Source organism: Gambusia affinis, linkage group LG14, assembly GCF_019740435.1.
Source record: "Gambusia affinis linkage group LG14, SWU_Gaff_1.0, whole genome shotgun sequence".
Classification (NCBI taxonomy): domain Eukaryota; kingdom Metazoa; phylum Chordata; class Actinopteri; order Cyprinodontiformes; family Poeciliidae; genus Gambusia; species Gambusia affinis.
The window spans coordinates 15,938,382-15,960,879 of record NC_057881.1 but is presented as its reverse complement, the minus strand read 5'-3'; the positions used below and the strand labels follow the sequence as shown (position 1 = coordinate 15,960,879).

The following is a 22,498-nucleotide window of genomic DNA, read 5'->3' as shown; positions in this document are numbered from 1 at the left end:
GCAGCGGTTAGCGCTGCATCTTCACAGAGACCATCTGTGTGGAGTTTGCATGTTCTCCCCGTGTTTGCGTGGGTTTTCTCCGGGTGCTCCGGTTTCCCCCCACATCTCCTAAAACATGTCGGTCAGGTCAGTTGGTCGCTGCAAATCGACCCAAAACACTTTCAGAGACTCCAATCCATAAAGTCCAGTTTTATTGTTGAACTGGTCAGATTAACTGAATTAGCTGAACGTTAGCCCTTTCACCTTCACTGGTTTAAAGCCGCAACAACACTGGGCTCAATATTTATAGCAACGTATTGATTTAAGAATGAAAATGTTTTCTTTTAATAGTAATGATTTCTGTTTATTTTCACTGTACTTGTGCTGTTATGGTTTGACCTTTAGTTGACCTTTTCTACACACTTTATATTAAATTGCACTGAATTGTAGCTCATTAAACTGTTTAAACCTGTATCTTAAAAAGATTAGCAAAAGGATCATGCAGTGGCTGTTTTAGTGTGACTGTGGCTCAGTGGGTAGAGTGGTCGTCTTATGACCAGAAGGTTGTAAGTTCGATTCCAGCTTCCTCAGCCACGTGTTGAGCTGCCCCAGGGCACTTAGAGGCAAGTTGCCCCCCGACCTGCATGTGAATGTAAATGTGTGTGAATGTGACTGTAGCGCTTTGAGTGTCAACATGACCAGCAAGGATCAACACAAGTTCAGTCCATTCTCCTGTTTTTATTTGATAAATCCTGTTTTTGTTTTTATACCAAACAGAAAAAAGCTGATTTAACAGGTTTGGATTTCTTCATGTTCCAGGGTGTTAATTGAAGATTAGAGTTTAATCTGTACATAATATTAGATCATAATTGTAATCATAATTTAATACTCTGGACCATGAAGAAGCTCAAACTTGTTTTATCTGGTTTGTTTGTTATAAGAAAAAAACATTTTTATCAAAAATAAAAGTTACTGTGTGATCTTTGAGTTAGTCTTTATTTAGAAATACAGATTCAAGATATTATAACAACCTTAACAAAAAAGTGCAATTTAACATGAAAACCTGTAGAAAAGGTAAAAAGAAGAAGAATCAATTAAAGTATGAAAACAGAAAATTTAATCAGAAATTATTTCCACTCCAGGAAGAAATCGATTCTTAGATCAATACTTTGTAATAAATATAAAGCTTTTGTGTTGTCTGCTTGTATAAAAGAGAAATGCCTAATTCAGTTATTTTTTAACCAAATTTATAGTAAAACTGTAAATGATGTTTTGTTTAGGACTTTACTTCTAAGTTTTGTTTGTCAACTGGGTTGAATTCCCAGTCATACAGAATCAGCTGCATGTCGTTTTTCCTCTCTCCTCCCAATTTCCTGCTCAACCTGTTAAATAACGGCGTAAAAAACTTTATTAGAGCCTAAAAAACTTCATAAAAGAACTACAAAATACATTTCACCTCACAAATGAACCAAAAGTCAGAATATTCTTACCAACACATTGTGCTCATTTAAAAAAACAACTTTCTTCCTCTTTCTCTCATTTTCTCTCTGTCCTACATAATTAACAGGTTACTTAATACACATACACACACACACGCACACACGCCCGCACGCACGCACACACACACACACGCACACGCCCACACACACACACCCACACACACACGCACGCACCCCCTCCATGGGCTGTCACCTTATCGTGGTGGGGGGGGTTTGAGTGTCCCAGTGATCCTAGGAGTTAAGCTGTGGGGGCTTCATGCCTCTGGTTGGGCCTCCCAGTGCAGACGGGTCCAAGGTGAGGAACCAGACCAAGTGTAGCCCAAAGAATTACATGTGAATTACATGTGATTCACATATTTATATCTAGATATATATATATATATATATATATATATATATATATATATATATATAAATGTGCTATATATATAAATATATATAAATATTATATAAATATAGATTCACACATAAATGTGGTGAATCTATATTTCTGGAACGTTTCACCACGAAACGTTCCAGAAATATCGACGCTAACTTTCAGCGTCGGAACGCCGGGTCCAGACCGACAGGCGCACTTTGGCAGGCCCCATTTAAATTTCTTCCGAAATTTTCTAGTTATATAATATTATTCTTAAATCCAGTTTTACACGAGAGAGGTATGCAGCAGAAGAGAGCAGGTCACACAAGATTAAACGCTACCTTTGGAAAACACATAATTTTTTATTGCAATCTAACCAGTATGGGTAAACACATAAACCCTTAATATAAACAGAGTTGGACAAATATCGAAGTGGACCAGTTCAAAAGGTGAAGCCAAACATAAAACGTCCCCCACCTGGCCTCTTGAATTTGTCTTGCTTTGCCATTTTCTAAGCCAATCCTCTTTTCTGCACTTTCAGGTTGCCTTGGAAACTGAAAAGGCCCACCAGAGAGGACGTTATGGTAGATAAAGTGTTGATGTGTGAAAGTGCAGTTAGAAAGGTTTGTGCATCTCTTTTTCCTAGAGGGTCCTGCATCCCCGACAAAAATAAATAATACATTTGACTGAAGGGCATGAAATAATTGTAAACACATTCAAATCGACATGATCTTTTGTGTATAGATTTTACTCATAATATTCATAAATCTGACAGGATTGAAAGAGGAAAAGACCAGCAAAATTCAAGTCACTTCCTTTTTTTGGTATTACCAGCATTGAGCGCTGAACTTCTACTAAAGCTTCCCATTTCTTTATCTTATCCTTAAGAAGTTGTGATAAAATATATTTTTAGAATATTATTTAATTTTAAAAATCACCATTATGTCAAACAGGTGGTTGTCCTAGAGAAACCTTGTCCCTAACATTCTTTGTCATTATTACAAATATTACCAGAAATGTTATAATATGGGTTTTATGTAAAAAATACGTATGATTTAAGAGCTGAGAATGTGGTGTTGGAGTTTGTGTGGGAGGTTGGGACAAATCATTATAATTTCACTTATTTTAATTAGCAAACGTCATTTCCAAATACACATTTTCAAGTTACATAATGCCAATTTGAGCAAATTAAGCTGGTATTGAGAGGTTTGCATGTTTGTTCACTATAAATGACGTGGTGTCAGCTGTTCTGGAATAAATAAATAATATCCTTCATGAGATGGCTGTAAATGAAACTGTTTATTTAAGCCTTGTAGGAAGCCCACAGGGCACAATTGCTGTGCAGTATTGCGAGGCCTGTCGCAATAAACGATAAATCAATTAATCGTACGATAAATTAAAACTATCAACGTCATTTTAATTATCAGCTTTATCGTCTCTTCCAGCCTTTTTCTCTTTCTGTTGATGACACTGAATAAAAAAGGCTCAACTCCGCTGCTCTCCACTGATCCTCCCTTCCTCATTTCCTTAGTGTAATGTCCAGTGCACACTACATGATCTTAGAGCTGTCGGCTGATTGTCGGCCCATTTTCAATACCTAAGAGCACACATTAGCCGACAGAAATCCTAGGTATAACGGTTCGATCGGGTTCGATCACGCCGTGTGGTGTCCAACAATGGGCACCAAATAATAGCTATAAGTCCAGTTAACTAATTTTAAAACCAGGAATTAATCAATGTTTTACTACAATCTACCTGCAACGCATGTGGCTCTAGTGTCAGCGTAACGTCCTGACTGAATGAAAATCATTAGAACCTATTTATGTCACGTTAACGAAAAGTTACTGGGTTCATCAACTGGTATCAATTTCGTTCCAACTCCTCCCCTCGTTATTTCTGTATTCTTTGCATGAAATGTTTTAGAAATATTAATGTTGTTTCCACATATCATCTCCAATGTCCGCTGGACTTCGGGTTGCGCCGTGTCAGCTGTTTGGGATTCCCCTCAGTAATTTCCCGAGGAGAATCCACGCTTTCTGATTGGCTACCTGTCACATTCAACAGGCTGCATTAACGCTCCCAGTGGGGAAAACTCCTGATTTAGATCTGAGCGCCACAACGATCTACCGTAACACCACACACTACAGGATGATCGGTTACAAAATCACAAGCAACGATCTTAGAACGATCAAAGTTCTAAGATTGTCTAAGGGGAAAATGGAGGTGTGAACAAACGTGTAGTGTGAACTATTGCATCAGGTAGTCGATGTGCCCATCTTCTCTATTTAAATCTAATGATTACTGAAGGGCAATATAGTATACAGACTTCATAATCTGCACTCTTTTGGTTGGATGCAGTATTTATTTACACTTTGGTGTTTTTATTCAAGTACATTTTTGTTAGCGAAGACTGAGCACCATTTTATTTTTGTTTTTGCTTGTTTTGTTTATTTGATCAGTTCCAGTGTTCTTTTGAACATAAATTGCATCTATTTTTGGCAGAAAATTGCATGCATTATTACGTCATTTCCATTAAATCGGTGTACAAAGGTCTTCAAACAATATTGTCGTTTATCGCAATAATCTTTGAGACAATTAATCGCTCAGCAAAATTTTTTTATCATGACAGGCCTAAGTATTGCTATCCATAAAAATACTGTTGACTGTTATAGATAACACCACTGTTATTTATAACAATACCTTGAACTGTGAGACCCTCTCTCCTCCATGTATAACCATATTTAACCTTCGTTGAGCATTTGTTGATGTTAAAGATTTAACACAAATCCAAACCCATGCCGCAGTTATTCTGTGCAAGTTCAATTCAGTTTTGTTTCAGTTCCTCTCGCAACAAGATGTTGTCTGAAGGTACCTGACTGATAAAGATATTTTTCAGTTGCAATCAGCCAATGAAAAATATGTCTGTTTTTCCACAACACTTCATCTCTTATCTCTCCAACAAATTATTCTTTTTTCCCAAAAATCATTCAGAGGCCGGGTCTCTGCTGTCGGTTCACAAACAGTGAAAATGCAGCTGAGCACGGCAAACATTGTCTGTCAATGAAAAGGAAAGCCAGCACCACTAGCTCGTACGTTTCTGAGCAGGGGATGATTTTGTGAATTGCTTTGGTATGTTTGTATGCAGATTTTCATTACGATCGCCATTTGTAAAGATTCAGCTCTGTTCTATTACAACACAGAACTCCAAGTCCTTCAACAATCCAATAAAGAACAATCATTACTTCGACATGGCTTTTGACAATGCATCTGTTTAATGATAGCAAGGATTATTTCATTAAATTCACAGACTGAAAAATCAAAGAAAATAATTTCATAGAAAAACTGCCACAGATAATTTGACAGCAATTACAACTTGCCTGAACAAAAGACGTTGATTATGACCATAGCATTTAAGTAGTCAGCAAGTGAATAATGAACTGTCAAAGTATGAAAGGATTTGTAGGGAAGATTGGCCATGGCTCATCTATGAATTTGTCTGAAGAATAGTTGTGGATCAAAGCAATCTAGTGAACACAGAAAAGATTGAACACATCAACAAAGGAGGAGGCACTTGGTTAGCATCAATTACTTTAATGAGTCAATGCACCAGTTGCTGTATAGCCATCACTGAGTATTTCATCATGGATGGTAACATGAAATCAGCGCAATCCCAATGATATACGAGATTCAACAGCTGTTTAATAATGATTGATTTTGCCAGATACAATGAAACTAAGAAAAAAACCTCAGCAGCAGAAAAGCATCTCTCCAGTTGCACACTAACTTGAAAAACAGATTTTCTTTTTGCAACTTCAAGTTGTACATTAGATCATAAACACAACGGATTCCACCCTCAACTCCAGCAGCATGTCCAGAGTTTGTTCAGCCTACGCTGCAGTGCAGGGTAAGAGAAGCCAACAGAATCTTCTTTTGCTTTATTTATATATATATATTTTTTTTATGATTATCTCTGTGAAGTAGGAACAAAAACGTCAGACTCTGAAGAGGAAAAAGAAAAAGAAAAAAGCACCAGACAATGAGAGACTAATGAAACAGGAGGTTTCCTGATTTAAGGGATATAGAAAAGTTTGGGAAGTACAATTAATCAAAACCTGAACACACAAAATATGCAAAACCCAGTAATTCAAATATGCACTCTCTGTTCACTGTGACTGTGTTTAGTCCTTCTGAGAATTCAATATATTTAATGTTATAAGAATCAGGTTAGAAACTCCTCATGTGTTCAATTAATGTAGACAGTGTCACCAGCAGAATTTCTAAGTGTATTATTTTATATGAAAATGAAATTTATCTCAGTGTATTTTAGTATTTTCCTAGATCCCAAATATAAAGTAATCTATTTTTTTAAATAGTCTATAAGTAGTATACCTTGCAAATCTGATTGATTTCCCCAAGTCATGTAAAGGGCAGTGAGCATGCCTGAGATGTTTTTTTATAGCGAGAGGAGATAAAAAAATGTCCTTCTTAAACACAGCATGTGATGACATGCTGAGAAGGTAATTCAGCAATTTAATTCAATTGTGTCCAAGTAGGAATGAATTCATAGGTTGCAGGACAGTAGCTCTAGAGTATTGGAGTTTAAGAGTTTTTTATTGTAAAAACTGTGTGCCACCACTTCACCTTTATCAAACAACATCCCCGCAAAGTAAGTTAAAGTTTGATTGTTAAAAAAAATCTAAAATAAATAAAGAAATCAAGGGGTACACATTATTTTGCAAGGCACTACATTTTTAAAAGAATAAACAATAAAAGAGCCCCGACCTACAAACAAGAATTATGTTGACAAATATGTGGGACCTTATCAGCCACTAAAACGTTATTTATGAAAACCAGTACAAGAAACAAAGTATACATTTCCATAGGCAATGTAATACATCTGCACAAGTTTCTTTGCAGCTTTGAAGCAAAAATAGGACATTTTAACATTCATAGTGAGAAACGTAGGATCCTGTACTTGAAACCTAACTGTTGAAATTAGAAAGTGCTGTACGTAAGCATAAAAATTTAAGTGTTTAAAACACAAAGTAAATAAACACGTCTTAATATGATGGCTCAAGTATTTCTGGAAAAACGTGATTGCGGACAGCATTAATTCAGCTCCCTGTGAAACTGGGATTACATTTTGCTTTCCAAAAGACTCAGAATTTTTCTAGTCTAGAATTTCAAGTCCCAAAGCATAAATGGACACAAATGCACTACAAGTCCTAACCTTTTCTGCCTATAGTGATTACACCTTGCACAGAAATTTTCAGTTGAACATAAAAAGGGCAAAATAAAATCATAATACTTTCCATCTATTCCATCTATGTCAATGTCAAATTTATTTATATAGCACTTCAGAGGCAGGAGTAATATTGCACCAAAGTGCTGTACAAAAACAATAATAAAGTTAGTTAATGAAAAGAAAAAGAGAAATAATACAAGAAAATAAAGAATTAGTTTTAAGAAGCGGTTTAAAATGATGCAGGCTGTGGGCAAATCTAATCTGGAAAGGTAGATTATTCCAGAGAAAAGGAGCAGCAACAGAGAAAGCCCCGTCTCCTTTTCTCTTGAGTCGAGTTTCAGTAGCAGCTGATTATTTGATCTTAAAGTTTTTGACATGGAATGAAATTTGAAAAGATCCTGAAGATAAGGAGGAGCTAACCCATTTAAAACGATATACGTTGTTAAAAGAATCTTAAAATCTATTCGATATGAAACAGGCAGCCAGAGTTAGGAGGCCAATATGGGCCTTATATGGTCACCCTTCCTGGAGCCAGAAAGAAGCACAAGGCCAATAACCAACCAAATGGTATCACCTCAGTCCTAAATGCACATACATACTTGAATGTGCACTCACAAAAAAAGATATGATCTAAGAAAAGCAAGAAAAACAAAGCCATCTCACTCCATAGAAAATGCAGGGGTCACTGACTTAAAAGATAAAGTTTTCAAACATAGGTCAACCATGGCAAATTGCCCTCAAATTGTACACAATTATCACACCTACACAGCATGTTTAACCTTCTCAGGGTTCAACAATTGCTTTTCATTAACCTGGCAGCACAAACACTTCATACAGCGTGTGTTGTTGTGCAGTTGTATTCAGCATGTAGAACAACATTTCAGTTTAAATGCATACTAATTAACATATTGAGAACTATATTCACTTAGTTAACAGCGGAGCAGAAAACAAATCAGCATTCCATATATATATTCCATCAGCTGAAAAAACAGACCAACTGAAGTTCCTATTTGCGTTGTTGCATGCACTGGTTTTAAATGTTATTTAACCAATTATGATCCCTTAACAAAAAGAGAACTATCCGCTCATCTGTCGGAGAAAACACAAAAACAAAAAAAAAACTAATTAAGGTTACCTAAGGACGGACTAGAAAAATTACATTACCAAACAGCAAATCCACAAGCCACTTTAAACAAAAGAACACACTATTGTGCTCGGGTTGTACAGGACTAACTCACCGATAACTTTTTGCCAAGTTTAGATAAAGCAGGAAACCACTTTACTAGCAAAGTGGTTTCGAGATTACATTTGATCCTTTTATCCCAAAAGGAGAAAAGAGAGCAGTTTGGCTTTGTGGAGCTTTCTGGGGAGATGAGCTAACCCTCTAAAAAATGCATGGCACTGGAAGAGACAGAGCTGTGCATGAGTAACAGCACAGCAAATCTGCCATGTGGCTTGTGTTTCTCTGATATGGTTGTTAGGATGACCTCGATCAGTGTGGTGCAAAAAGACTCCCTATGGCTTTATCTACTACCACTACCATACTGCCATTATTGGATCTACATAGTGACAAAAGTATATCATGATTATTTTACACTTATCACAACGTGTCCCACATTAAAAGAAAAAAAAAGAAACATTACACACCCTTGCTTCATTTTGAGAGCACATTTAACCACATTTTGTTCATTTTGCAGAATGCTGATGCATCAAGTAACATTTAAAACGTGATACTATAATTAAGAGACGACGCAATTCAAAATGTTTAATGTGAAAACAAAACAGAAGCACAGAGCTAAGGTTCACTCTTACTGCCTGGAAAGATAACAGTATGACATTTTTAATTATGAATAGTGTGTGCAAATTCTTTATAGTCACTTGAAGTGTTACCATTACTATAAGTAGCAGTAGTTGCTGTGAATTTTTTTTATTTATTATTTCATCACACTGAATCGAAAGCAAGTAAGACTTCCTTTTTCGACAGTTGACCTAAAAACAAAAAGCAGCTTGAAACATCCCTTTTATTGTGGCTGTAGTGAATTTATTCTGAGCTTACACATGCTTTCAAATTGCCTAGTGAAATATGTATAAAATATAACACCAGGCAGATGTAATAGAGCAGAATGATTTATTAGAAAGGGACATTTGCACAGCTCCTGCAACCCTGGAAACATTCCCAAAGTAAGCGCGTCACAAGGAATAATGACCATTTTGTGCACGCTCTACCAAGCAGCAGATGTGAAGTCTAAACCAGAATTGTGTGTCCGTGTGTGCAAATGGATGTGATTGGGTAGTCTGTGTGAAGTGTTTGTGACAGCGCAACATCAGTGCGGTGCAGGAATGTTTTTTTTGCCACCTGCTATCTGTCCTAACCACAAGCTGGACTATATCTTGCAACCAAATCACCCAGAGAGTAGGTAAAGGGGGCAAAAAGCTCTGGAAGGGAAAGAAGATCATAATAAAAACTGTGTCCTGTTTAGCCTGTCGTAGAAATGACAAGCTGGCATATAGCTGTAAAATATGGTCTTCGCTTGTGAGGTCTATAAAAAAAATTGCAACAAAGTGAAAGCATTGCAAATCACCAGAAACACTTCAATCTTTTGCAAAGCTTAGCATAAATGAGCATCACAAGATGAATATAAACTACTCAGTGAAGTTTCCATCTCAAATGATGCAATTTAAAACCTCCATATTGTATGACCACACCCAAGTAATTAAAGTATGTTTTTTATATATATATATATAGATCCAAAATCACAAAGTGGCTCAAAAAGACAGGAAATTAAAAAAGAAAAGAAACAAAGAAGCATTACATTAAACTTACAAAACCAATCACATATTTTCTTTTATCAAATACTGTGATAAAAGTCAGGAAAGTTAAGTATGAAAAATTTGGAAGGAAATGGTATGTGTGAGAGAATCTTGGCTTTTTTGGAAACTTTGGAAGCAACATGCTTTTCAGGCCGAAAAGGGAAATGCAGCACAATAATCAAACATGATGTCTTAGACACCCGAGAAGTTGACTTCGACTCCAGAAACTAAAAATAACTACAACCTACCAAACAGAGATCTGCTTACTCACAGTCAAACACTGTATTTGTCAAGTAGCAAACACTACTGCACACAGTTAAAGGGCAGCTCAGTTCAGGCTTACTTTAAAGTAAGCGCTACTCTTTTTCCTAGCAGATTTCTTTTTGTGATCATCTCCTCAGAGCACACATTGCACCACATGAATAAACATACCACATCGAGAACACAAAGAACTTTTCACTTGGAGCAGTTCTTTGACAACGAAAAGCATTAGAAATGCATTCTGCTGTGATGGAGGCAAAGTTTTACTTTGGTCAAAACCATCAGAGCATTTCATTCGTCTCCGTTTCCAAAACAAAATGAGCAATAAAATTAAAGAAGACACTCGATGTTGCCAAAGCAACATCAAAACTTTTGATTTGCTTAAACACTAGTATAAATGTAATAGTGTTTGGATGTTGGAATGTCAGGAGATGTAGTTGAAACAGCAGCAATTTCATGACTTAGATGAAAGTTTTGACTTTTGCTTAAAAGATATATGTTTTAGACTTTTTTGGCTAAATCAAAGGATTGTTTTTTTTTTTCATTTTTATTCTGCCACACCAGTCACCACCCTCAAACTATTACATGGTACAATCTCTTCCTGTCTTAAAGGCATCATGGGAACAGCTCTTTCTTTAAAACTCTTGCAACCGAGTACTTATTTATTAGTTGCGCTCGTTTCCCCAGAAAAACTTCCCAAAATCTGATCAGTCATTGTCATGGTTTATTGTTTGACTAATGCTCAGTAATTTCACCAAATGTCAGAGACCTGCATTCACCCTCTCTGCTTACCTCATTTTCTGAACTTTGATGTTTTATTTCTTTATTACCACACATTTAGCATTTGAATTTGTTGAACCTATAAAACATTGTCTGAGAGTATATGTTACAGACTAGCAAAATGCAATAGGAGCAAGATGGCTAGCTTCAAATTTTTTAAAAACTTACCTTTTCCAGAAATATGTCACCTCTTAATGGTTGTTTATTGCACAGATTTAAAACAATGTAGAGGACAGACATCCGAATGTTAAAAACCTCCAACTGCAAAGGAATTGAACATATACGTATAAGTCCAGTAAAAGTCGAAGAAATGGATTTCAGTTCTTGCTTGGGATCTGAGAAATGTGACTGGTTATTTTCTGTTCATCAGAGAGCAGAGCTTCAAAAGCACCTCTGGGATTACAGATTCTTAGCAGTGAATATGGCAAGTATCACTTGTTGAATAAACACTTGTACTCATAGAGATGCAGCACAAAATGTGTCATATTTACTTTGGTACTGGCATCTAAAGCTAAAGTCTTATCTTCAAATACCAATCCCAAGCTTTCATAATTCACACTGCCTTCAAAATGCAGATTATTACTCTGGTTTTGAACCCATCTCAGGAGATTCTCTTCATTCTATATGCAGATATACAGTTTTGCTGTAGCCCAGCTAATGCATAAGAAAGTACATTAGGCAACTTCTATGCAAATTGCAAAACACTGAAAATGTGTATGGTATGCAGCTACATAATTTTATGGAAACTAGAATAATGTAGCTTTACTTAGTCACCAAGTATTACCAATATCACTCTACCTGGGGGGTTTAGTAAATGAGAAACATTGTTTATTCCTGTTCAAAGAGAGTTTAATTAGATTGTACTCAAAATTAGCTTTTAGATAATGTAATTTTACAGCCTGTCTGAATTAAAGTAAGATATCAAAGCCATTAATATATGTATCGTGTTGTTTTCACACTTCAAATTTTACAAGCCACGGGTTTTGTGCAGTTTGAGGCCACGTAAAAAATTAAAGCCGTTTCTTTAGTTGTTAACATATAGCCAGAGCAAAACTGCATATTTAATCCTCATTAGCTTACTTGGAATGAATACTGTACGGGTTTATTAGTAAACAGCACAACAGTTCTCTAGTTTAATTGGTTGTGAGCTGTAGAACAGTGTACAAATGAAATAATGATAAATGATAAGGAAACACTTATTCGTCCTGACTCAGTTTATTACCCACAGAAATCCAATAATACCAACATGACCATAATGATGATCATGTGTGAGCTAGATATTTGGAAAATCTAATGTGATAAATAAGGCTGTCAACATAAAGTTAATAACAGCCACGAAAGTGTTTGGAATTACTTCAATTACTTTTGCACATTCAGCCTAACCAATTCAATTTCAACAAAGCAACCAGAAACAATATGCAAAGGAACCTTTTTGGTTGTGAAACAGAAATGCACAATCACGGCCATAATTACTATCTTTCAGTAAATATTTCTTATATTTCTTATTTCTTAAAAAAAAAAAAAAAAAGAGAGAACGGCACGATTGGAGAATTGGTGCCGAGTATATTTATCTTAACCTCCGTCATTACTTTCATTTGGAGAAAACACATCACTATAGGGACAAGGCTCAGTTATCAATCAGACACTAAACTCTCTCACGCTCCGCTGCTCTCTCATCACCTTTATTTAGTCAGCCCCCACTTTCCTTTCTCTCAAACACAGAGCGGGATGGAGGAGAGGTGCCAGGGCTTGTTGAGTTAGAAGATGGTCAATAATCTAGATCTGCTTTAATGGATGCATAAAAAGCAATACAGCTGCACAGACACTCCCTTGAGCCTTTTTTTTTTTACATGAAAAAAAAGTAACTTATCAGAGGAAAACCTGTTTTAACATGCTTAAAATGTTGATCTAAGAGAAATATATTTACCAGACAGCTTATAAATATTGATAGTTTTTTTTCCCCTTTTTATACAAACACCTACAAACGTTAGCTTGATAGGGGGTGAGAATGCTTGAAACATGCAGAAGAGTTGGCTGAGGTTTTGCTTCACATGACCCAGTTGGGAAGCACATTGATTATGCAACAGAGACAGACATGACTTGATGATGATCACAGCACGTTATTGAAGAAAGAGGCAGAACAGCGAAGACAACACATATAGCAGGAAATACTAAGAATCAGAATAAGAGATAAATAAGGGGGGGAAAAAGATGCAGTGGTTATGCACTAGGATTGCAGCTACATATGAGAAAATAAGGGTGCTTTAACACTCCCAGCAGATATTTTCTGAGGCTTAGCAAATGGTCCCAATTCCCTTTGCCTCCTTTTGCTACTTCTCCATTGCTGCAGATTAAACATTAGTAAAGAGTTTGGAAAAAGACAGAGGAGAGGGGAAGGAAGAATATGGGGTGAAAAAAAAAACACCCCAAAACAAAACAAGACTTTTGTGGTTGCCATGGTGACAAGAGGGGAGAGATTCCAGAGTGGTCTCGGCCATTACGCAGTGTGTTCGGGAGATGGACTGTGCAGCACTTAGGCTTATTGCAGTGTGGGCTGAAAAAGAACATATCTAATATAGACGAGATGAGCTCACACCAAAATGGTGGTTGGTAAGCATAGTCTTAATATAAAAAGGAGGTTGGTGTGCTGAGGCTTCACTGCCAAAAGCTCCACTTTCAGAAGCCAATTAGCTTGAAACAGATTATGTGACATTTGCATCCAAACATACTAAAGGCAAAAAAATCCAACTAAAGCCACTCATCACTAACCTCTTTAAAACAAATGTGTTTTTTTTTCACCCTCCTGTCCAAAATCATCCCTTCCCCAATAAAACAGAGCATTACTTTTTGTAATTTGTGTCTCAAAGGAAAGCTAAGACATGTGATTACTGTAAAAGTGCAAGTCAGAAGATGTATGTTACTGTAACAGAGTAACAAACAACCCATATTTTTCCACTGTAGAAATGTTATATTTTTATCTCTGCCTAGTGAAATAAAATTCTTAAAGCCGCCTTTGAATCATGTTATACCCATAGAGTAATATCAAATTCTATTATTACAACTTTAGATGCTAAAAGAGTGAGCCTAAATAGACTAACAGAAATTTTAACAGAGCTTTGGAAGGCAGAATGTCCAATTAGCCTTTTGGGTACGTCTTGTCAACATATCTGCCATTTGATCTTTCTCGCACACCAACAAGAAAATTAATTACTCATAGTGCACTTTCTCATGCTATATATATAAAATTGCTTTTGACTCACTCTGACACTTCACTCGGACATCTAAATATTTTCCAGTTTGCAGAAGCGTGTCTCTAAGCACAAGGCAGAATCTCGTTAAAGCCACTAACTGGTCAATCTTGATGAGTCAACCAGCCAGAGTCAAGAGGATTTTCTTTGTGTAAGTTATCAAAATTGATTTCAAATCAGTGCAGGGTCACAGGACTACACGTTACCAGCAGTATTCAGAGCTTGGAGAGAAATTTGGATCACTTTTTTTTTATTTTATTTCCTGTCTTTTTACTGCTAACACTAAGTGTTTGTCAGACAGGGAATGGAACACAAATTCTATGTCAAGAGGAATGTCTTTGCTTTCAAATGTGTGAGGGTTGCTAACAGTGGTGATGTCTGTACTAGCAGAGCAGTGAACAGGAGCTGTTTTCGTGTTTGTGTTAGATGCCCAAATAATTGCTTGGGCTTGGAGTCTGTGTTTAGTTTCTGTGGCATTGCTTGACGAGGCGTTTGGCTGAGTTGTTCCTCAGTGTTTTGGTATCCTTCATGGTTGGATTGGTGTTTTTTAATAATGGCATCTGAACTGGACACATCTTATGCAGCTCCCCAGAGGGGGAACTATATTTATACCAAAGAGTAAAGACATGAAACAAAGGATTCAGAAGTAGCTTCATTAAGTTTTTTTTTTAATGCTCATCAGCCGAGAACTGTAATTTTAAGATAAACTGAAACTTGGTTATTGCTTTCGGACACTTCAGAACAAGGCAAAGGAGTTTGTTGAAGTGCCAAAACATCTCTGCTTTCCAATGTCTGGAAGCAGTCTTTTAACCTATAATTAACTGGAACCTTTAAAATGTTTTAGAACATTTGCAGGAACAGACCAAAAGTCAATATGTAAACTACTGCAAAATAAAAATTCAGACAGCAGAGTAGAATTTGATGCAATGAGTAGTGTTTTTATGCCAACATACAAGTGACCGTTATAAGCATATAAGATACCCCAGGCGATCACCACAACCCAAGAAAATGAAAAAAAACGTTTAGACCTACACAGGCATCTATTTTTAATAACATAATCACAGGCAATATTCATGGATCATATTTGACAGTCAATTGATATCACATTTCCAATCTTATAAAGTAAGTGGACCAAACAAATCACTCCATCACACATGTAGCCACACTTTTCACTTTGGATGAATGCACAAGAGTTCAAACTCCAGGTTAGTTGTTTCTTTTATTCACCTAAAGCTGTAGAATAAAAGTAATTCTACAAAACCTAATAATGTACATATGCTTGGAATGAAGACGCTATGCAGTTTTGATGCTTTCATAAATGAGAGATTATGTGCATAAATGAGATTATGTGCAAATCCTGTATGCAAACAGGCTTGTGGTTGTCCATCATACTTTAGTGCTATGAAAGGACCTGCAAAAATAAACATCAATCATCTCAACAATAGGCTCAAACCGAGTTTAAAATGAACAACTTAACCCACACTGAGCATAAGGCCTGAAGGAGCAAGTTTGCAGATCATATTAATACTATGTAACACCATGTAAAAGTATAATGTTTACATCATGGAGGCTACATAAACATTTTTTGTGTCACTAACTTGCTCATTGTTGACCATTCTGCGCTGTGGCCGACTGAAAACTAGATTCAATCAAAGCATAGCAGCAGGTATTGATAGTGGCTTCCAGTCAAATAGCCTTTGCACTGATCAGCTAAAAGCAACACGATATCATCCTGGGGTTTCTCAGCTTCCAGCCAGTATTAATTAACCACAATTTACAAAGACTTTATTGTGTTCCTTTGTGGCAAGACATAAATGAAATGTTCCCTTTAGCTTCATGTCTTTGCCAAATGTTTCAGATAGAACATGTAGCATCGGTGCATAAATTGTGTCCTATGCACAGCTAAAGAGAGCCGGTTCTTATTTGCATATCACTTCTATTTTTCACAATCCAATTAACATTCACTGTAACTTAGAGGGCAGCGCCACATGTCAGCACAGCAGAGCACTTATCTTTTCCCCTATGGCATAGGACGCTCTAGTAGGACTTGCCAGTGTCATGTGAAGAAGGAGACAGGTAATAATGACTTTGTACAAATTCCTCCTGTTGCTGAATGCACTGAAATTATCACAGGAGTAAAGAACTCTTATTATTTCACAAAAATGCATTGTGTGGACAAATTGTTGACTTCATGTACAATAAAAACTCAATAGCTTAAAATATATTAAACACTAAAAATAAATATATATTTAAAACCATTGAGGTTAGCTCTCAGAAGTCTAGAAGCTTAGTTTAAAGAGACACCCAAAATCCGCTGTTGCTTTTGAATGGAGCAAATCGTCCTTTTGCCTTTGGCTGTTTTTAGTCATAGATTATGGTCTGTGGCCTCGTCAGTCATTGCTAATGAGAATTTATAAATGCATCCATAACACTTCTTACTACTTCCACAATGGGTCAGGAATTTGGAACAAAAAACATCAGCCTTCCCAAAATTATGAAGTGTCTTATCATCATGATAAAGATGCTCAACCAGGCCAAGCAGAATGTTAGATTTCTGAGACACATTTTATATAACCTAAAATATCTATAGTCCTTAAGGATATATTTTTTTAAGTAGCCAAACAAGTCAACCAACACATTTCTGGCAGATGCACCATGTCAGTAGAGGTCAACTAAATACCTGGAGTATCAGATAAGCAAGTAGAGGTATACAGTAAATTATTTCACTTTCCTAATGCTTTTATCTCCTATGCTAAAACGACATTTGACTTTGTAAAGGAATTTCAAACGCCGAGTTAACGATTAGAATTCTGCAAATAAAGATTATAGAACTCATTGGCAACTTGCACAGCTTTTTTCAAGATCCTATCAGTTAAATATTTTTGCTAAAAATATGTATTCTGCAACAGCGATTAAAAAAAACAAAACATTGGCATTCATAAAACATTTAACCAGTCTTACCTTCATAAACTGCTTTAAATCCCTGCCCGCTGACAGCATAATCAGATAGCAGCCACAAGGTGAGTCTGGAGCCTGTACTCACAATAGGTGAAGGCAGCTGGAACCCAGTTAGCCTAAAGGGGGGGAAAAAGTAAATTAATAAAAATAAATCAGTCCTGTGATCCAAGCCACAATACAATTGATAGCAAAAGTATTTAAAAAAAAACAACAAAAAAACGTCTCAAGTAAGTTTGCTTTGTATTTTTCACTTAAGTGCAAACTTACCAATGCGACTGCTAAGAAAACTTGGTGAGCTTTGAAATCATCTTTACAGTCAAAAAATCCTAAATAAAACACGACAACTTGGCATATTTAGCATTTCTTTAGCAAATGATGTGACTGCAGATACTGCAGACATAAACCTGCAGTGGAGTCAGTGTGGGAAGAAACACAAACAGAGACCGACACCAAAAAATTTAAGACTGAGTAAATAGCCATTTTTACCAAAGTGTCATATTTAGATGGGATTTTTCAACCATCAACAGTTTTTGAGGTGTTTAAAGACTTTTTAAATTCTCAATTAAACAAAAAAGATTTAATTAAGAAGCAAAACCGACTGATCTGATTGTGTCAATTTTCCACTTCTATAACAAAATTCAGCTCTAATCAAACAAGTAATTAGTATTTTGGTAAACATTACTTTCTTAACATTTTTATGGGTTCTTAAAGTTTGGAAGTAGAAAAAAAGAATATGTAAATTTCTTGTTTGATTAATTGAATAAGTTTCAAATGTAACAAAGTCTGACCATCCTGCACTTTTAAAAATGGAACAAAACAGTTTCAGCACTAACTGGCAGCTAATAAAAACTGTGATCATCACACCTCTGAGATCCAATAACACATCAAAGATCCAAAAACACCTACATTTAGGGACGGGAAAAGAGCTATTTTTATCTTTGTAGTTCTCATTGCGAATATGCAGTAGAAATTATCTATTAACTTTTGTGCTATCTTTGATTTGCAAGTTCCAAATGTTCCAAAGAAACATCAAATGAGGATTCTGTTCCAAGTACAAGCCAAAGCATCAAATAAAACCATACCACAAGTCAGTAAATATTATTATGCAAACTAGAACTTTGATGTTGAAACCAAGTCACTCAGATGTATATCATACACAGACACTCCAGAATCAGCACACCAGATCAAAGCTAGTGGCAATGTATATATTATTGTAGTCAAATTGAATACACTGGATGTAGAAAAATATAAAATAAAATAAATAATAATGATAATAGTAATAATAATAATAAGTGTGTCATTTTCTTGCCTCTTTAACTGCATGTATTTTAATCAATTGCATGGCCTAGTGAATGGTATTAAGCTGAATGAAGGTTTAAATTTTCTGGTTCCTGTGACATCATCATCTCACATTTTCCTTATTACTTTTTTATATTTAAGGATAAATTGTTTGACTAAAAAAAGAAAGAAACAAACTTTTACATCCTCTATGTCCCCACATGGTGAGATAATTGCTCAAATGTTCTAGCATTCACGAAGGGAGCTATATGAAACAACAACAGAATAACGCAAGACTGAATAATTGGGTTTTTAGGGCTTTGCTGGAATTTTTGACTCACCGTCGTATTAACTATCTTCTAATATTCCACGTGTTTTATACATAGTATATCAGAGCTGCAGCATCATGCTTTGGGCACTTCCAACATGTTTAGCTTGTGGCAGCCAAACTGAGTAAGCTACAGTTTCAAATGCGTAGAAGGCAATGCCAGATTGTTGGAGGGTTCCCCCCCCCACATTGGCATTGCATCACTCTACTCTACTGAAGAGAAGTCGTATATAAAACACAGTGATATTGGTTTAAATGAGCGACCTCTGGTCATGTTTCCTTCAGCCTGAAATCATTCACTTAACACATAGCTTATTGAACACCTCATGTCAACTTTTTAGACTCGCTCCACTCTAAAGAACAGTGTGAGAAAAGTCTATTTTCCACAAGAAACACTTAAAAACTACTGCAAAGTTTTATATATTTTTGCTGAAATAGAATATCTCAAAAGCTAAATAAATATTAGCGTTAATCCTTATCAAGAATCCCTTGTGATAAACTATTATCCATTTGTGAAAAAGTGATTTTTTTTTTTTTTTTTACTTTATTCTGCATGATGCTTGCATAAAATGTTTCAAATCAAGGAAAAGGACAAACCTCAAAGGCATATTTTGTTGAGAAAAAGTAGTAAAAGAATTTGGATACCTAAAGTTGTTGTCGCTGGAAATCAGAGCTGATGTGTGATGGTATTAGATTTGTCACTCTGCAGCCTCCAGACACCATCCATCATAAAATCAGTGGGTTTCTAGTATATCTTTACTAAACGTTTGCACACATTTTAGATATGCTTAATGTTGGGGCCATTTATGCTACATTTTTGTAGTTTGTAATTTCTACCAATTTAGTTTTGTTCTTTGGGTATTTAGAATATGTTTAAGTTCATTTAGAACCAAAATGTGTAATTAATTTTTATATTTGGAATTGTTTAGATTATGTTGCTAATTGTTAGACCCTCCCATTAATTTGAGTAATTAAGAACGCACCGGGTGCTTGGTGGAGGTTTGTTTGGTAAATGTCTGGTGTGGACGGGGAAGTTTGTAAAATTATTTTTTGTACACCTTTTTATAACTTCAAACCACTTTTTTGTACCTTCAAACATTAAATTGAGATTATTTTTCATTTCAACCGAGTTACAAGATGTTTTTAGTAATTATTTTGTCTTTACTTTTACAATAAACAAATCAATTCGGAAGTGTGTACAAATCCAACAGCCACCTGTTGCCACCCACGGCCTTTATTGGAAATTTTGGTTTTTTGGAACAGAAGGCCGCGACGCTTAAATACATGCATGTTTATGTTTAACGTTGCAATCCCACGATCAAAACTTGAAGTATATCTCATATTATGGATCTAAACACAGTCAACTGAGAATAGAATGAACATGATTCATTCAGTCATTAAAAAAAAAAAAAAAAACATGCTTATGCATTTGTATTCAGTGCCCTTGAGTGAAAAGTTCCTAGAAACAACTTGGTTTGACCCTGCCACCTCTTTCAAAGGATATTTGATGGCACCAATCTGGGAACATCAAATTGAAGTCTTGCCACAGATCTCCAACTGCATTTAGGCTCGGACTGTGATAGGACCATTCACACCCTTAAATGTGTTGATCTAAACTGTTCCATTGCAACTCTGGCAGTATGTTTAGTGCTTTTCTACTTCTGAAAGCTGAACCTCCACCTCAGTCTAAAGCATTCTGCTGCATATAACCAATTTTCTTTCAACTCTGAGCAGCTTCCCTGTGCCTAATTCTTTTTGCCAGTCTTCCATGAAGGTCAGATTTGCAGAAAGAACAGCTAATAGTTGTCCTGCCAAGATTCTGGCACCTGAGCTGTAGCTCTCTGCATCTCCTGCAGAGAAAAAAAAAAGGTAATTCTTTGTTGCTTCTGTGATCAAATTGCTTTGCTTGCAAAGTGATTTAAGGGGATGGGCATATGTTGGCAGGCCTGCACTTCAATTTTCTGACAATTTACTGAAAAGGGCTCAAATTATTCAGTTCTAGATTATTATATTAGAATAACAATCAAGCACTGCTTATGGATGACCAACTATTATCCATTTGTGAATAATACACTTAATCCACAATTGTATTTGGTCTTCATAATGCAGTTCCTATACTAAAGTTTCTAAAAACACATCTGATTTTGTTTTACAGTACACCTGTATTTCTACAGATTAAATTACAGCAAGGTGGAAAGTAATTCCTAATATACGTAAGTTCCTAAAACAATTTATTTTGCTGGGTTTTTATTTAGGGATACTCAAGGAGGGTGAATACACACACAAACCTTTTAGATTTTTTTTTTAGAACAATATTGACAACCATTAATTTTTCATCCATTTTCCATCATCCTAGTGGTATAAAATACCAATAAGATTCACTAAAGCTGTTCTAAATGTTACTTTTCAACATAAAAGTTAGTATATTTTATCTGTCTACATGAATGCTTGTATAATAAATATTCTAAAAATTAGAATATTTATAAATATTCTAAAAATTAGGTTGGGATTGTGCATTAAGTTTCAATTCAAATTAAAGCAGTTTTAGATCTTCTTAGTGACTATCATATATATGTGTGTGTGTGTGAGGGTGTCAGTCTAAAACTAATAAAATCTGTTATCTTTCATTATAATGTTAATTATGCAACACCCCAATTAGACAAGTCCATCATTCAAAATCTTATAACAGCATTATCGCAGCCCCTTGACCTAATTCATAACCAGTAAAACACTAAGTTATGAAAGCTTTTATATTCTCTAAAAGTGGACCAATAAAATAAACTTTGTCAGTTTAATTGTAATTTTGAAAAGGAACACTTAAAAGAGCCACAAAAGTATCACTGAAAATTTTTTAAAAGGTACTAGGATTAATCAGCATATCTTACATCACGAGGCAAAGCACTTATATAATTTTGGCAAAGAGCCTCTTTGTGTTAGGAACAGTATTCCACTGTAGTTTTACAAATATTTAGCAATCAAAACAATTTACCAACCACAGAGCAGCAGAGATCTGTCACAAACCCAGACATACACAGGCAAATTGAAACGCAGGTGTCCTCCGCTCATCTTTTGCCCATCCCCACAAACTGATCTGCCTGTGCATGTGAATCACCATGAAGAATCAAGATCCTTGTGTACATATTCTAACAGAGGACAGTGTTGCTTGCTGAAATCAGCTAATCTTTGAAAAGCCACTTTTATTTTAGTTTTTCCCCCATCTGCAACATGTGCCCTCTCTCTCTCTCATTACATGTTTCCATATTATATAATGTATAACATCCCACTTTTTCATTTCTAAATATTAAAATGAGTTTAAGTGTCACAATGCAAGGGGAAAATCCCCCAAAAACACCGCCTATGGATGATAAACTAAAAAGAAGAAGAGATGCAAAAACACGCCTGTGGCAATCCAAGAAAGATTGCCACATGTTAAACGGCGGGACACATGTTCATGCAAATAGCCCTTTTACTTGACAACAAATTGAGTTGGAAGGCAGCCATCTTGGTCCAGCAACAGAAGCAACACTGCGGGAAAGAGGGGGATTACATAGAGGGTGTAACGTAGAGCCCGAGGAGAAGGGGCGGTCAACAAACTGGGAGGGATTCTCGCAGTTTCCAAATCGCGATTATCAAGCATGAACCAGATACGGCCCTGAATCACATGCCAAGCACAGATAAAATTGGAGACACACAGACGCCGGTTTAATGTGTGAAGGCTGGAAAGATGACATTTTGCTATGCAATACGGGCAAC

At 35.9% G+C, this 22,498-nt stretch overlaps 1 protein-coding gene across 1 annotated transcript in view; it reads right to left on the bottom strand.

Annotated features, from left to right (window-relative positions):
* csmd2 (CUB and Sushi multiple domains 2) overlaps positions 1-22,498 on the bottom strand; it is a 248,851-nt gene that overhangs the window by 181,036 nt on the left and 45,317 nt on the right. Inside the window, exon 3 of the mRNA XM_044138720.1 lies at positions 17,143-17,255. Coding sequence (XP_043994655.1) covers positions 17,143-17,255 — 113 coding nt within the window. The remainder of the gene's footprint in view (positions 1-17,142; positions 17,256-22,498) is intronic.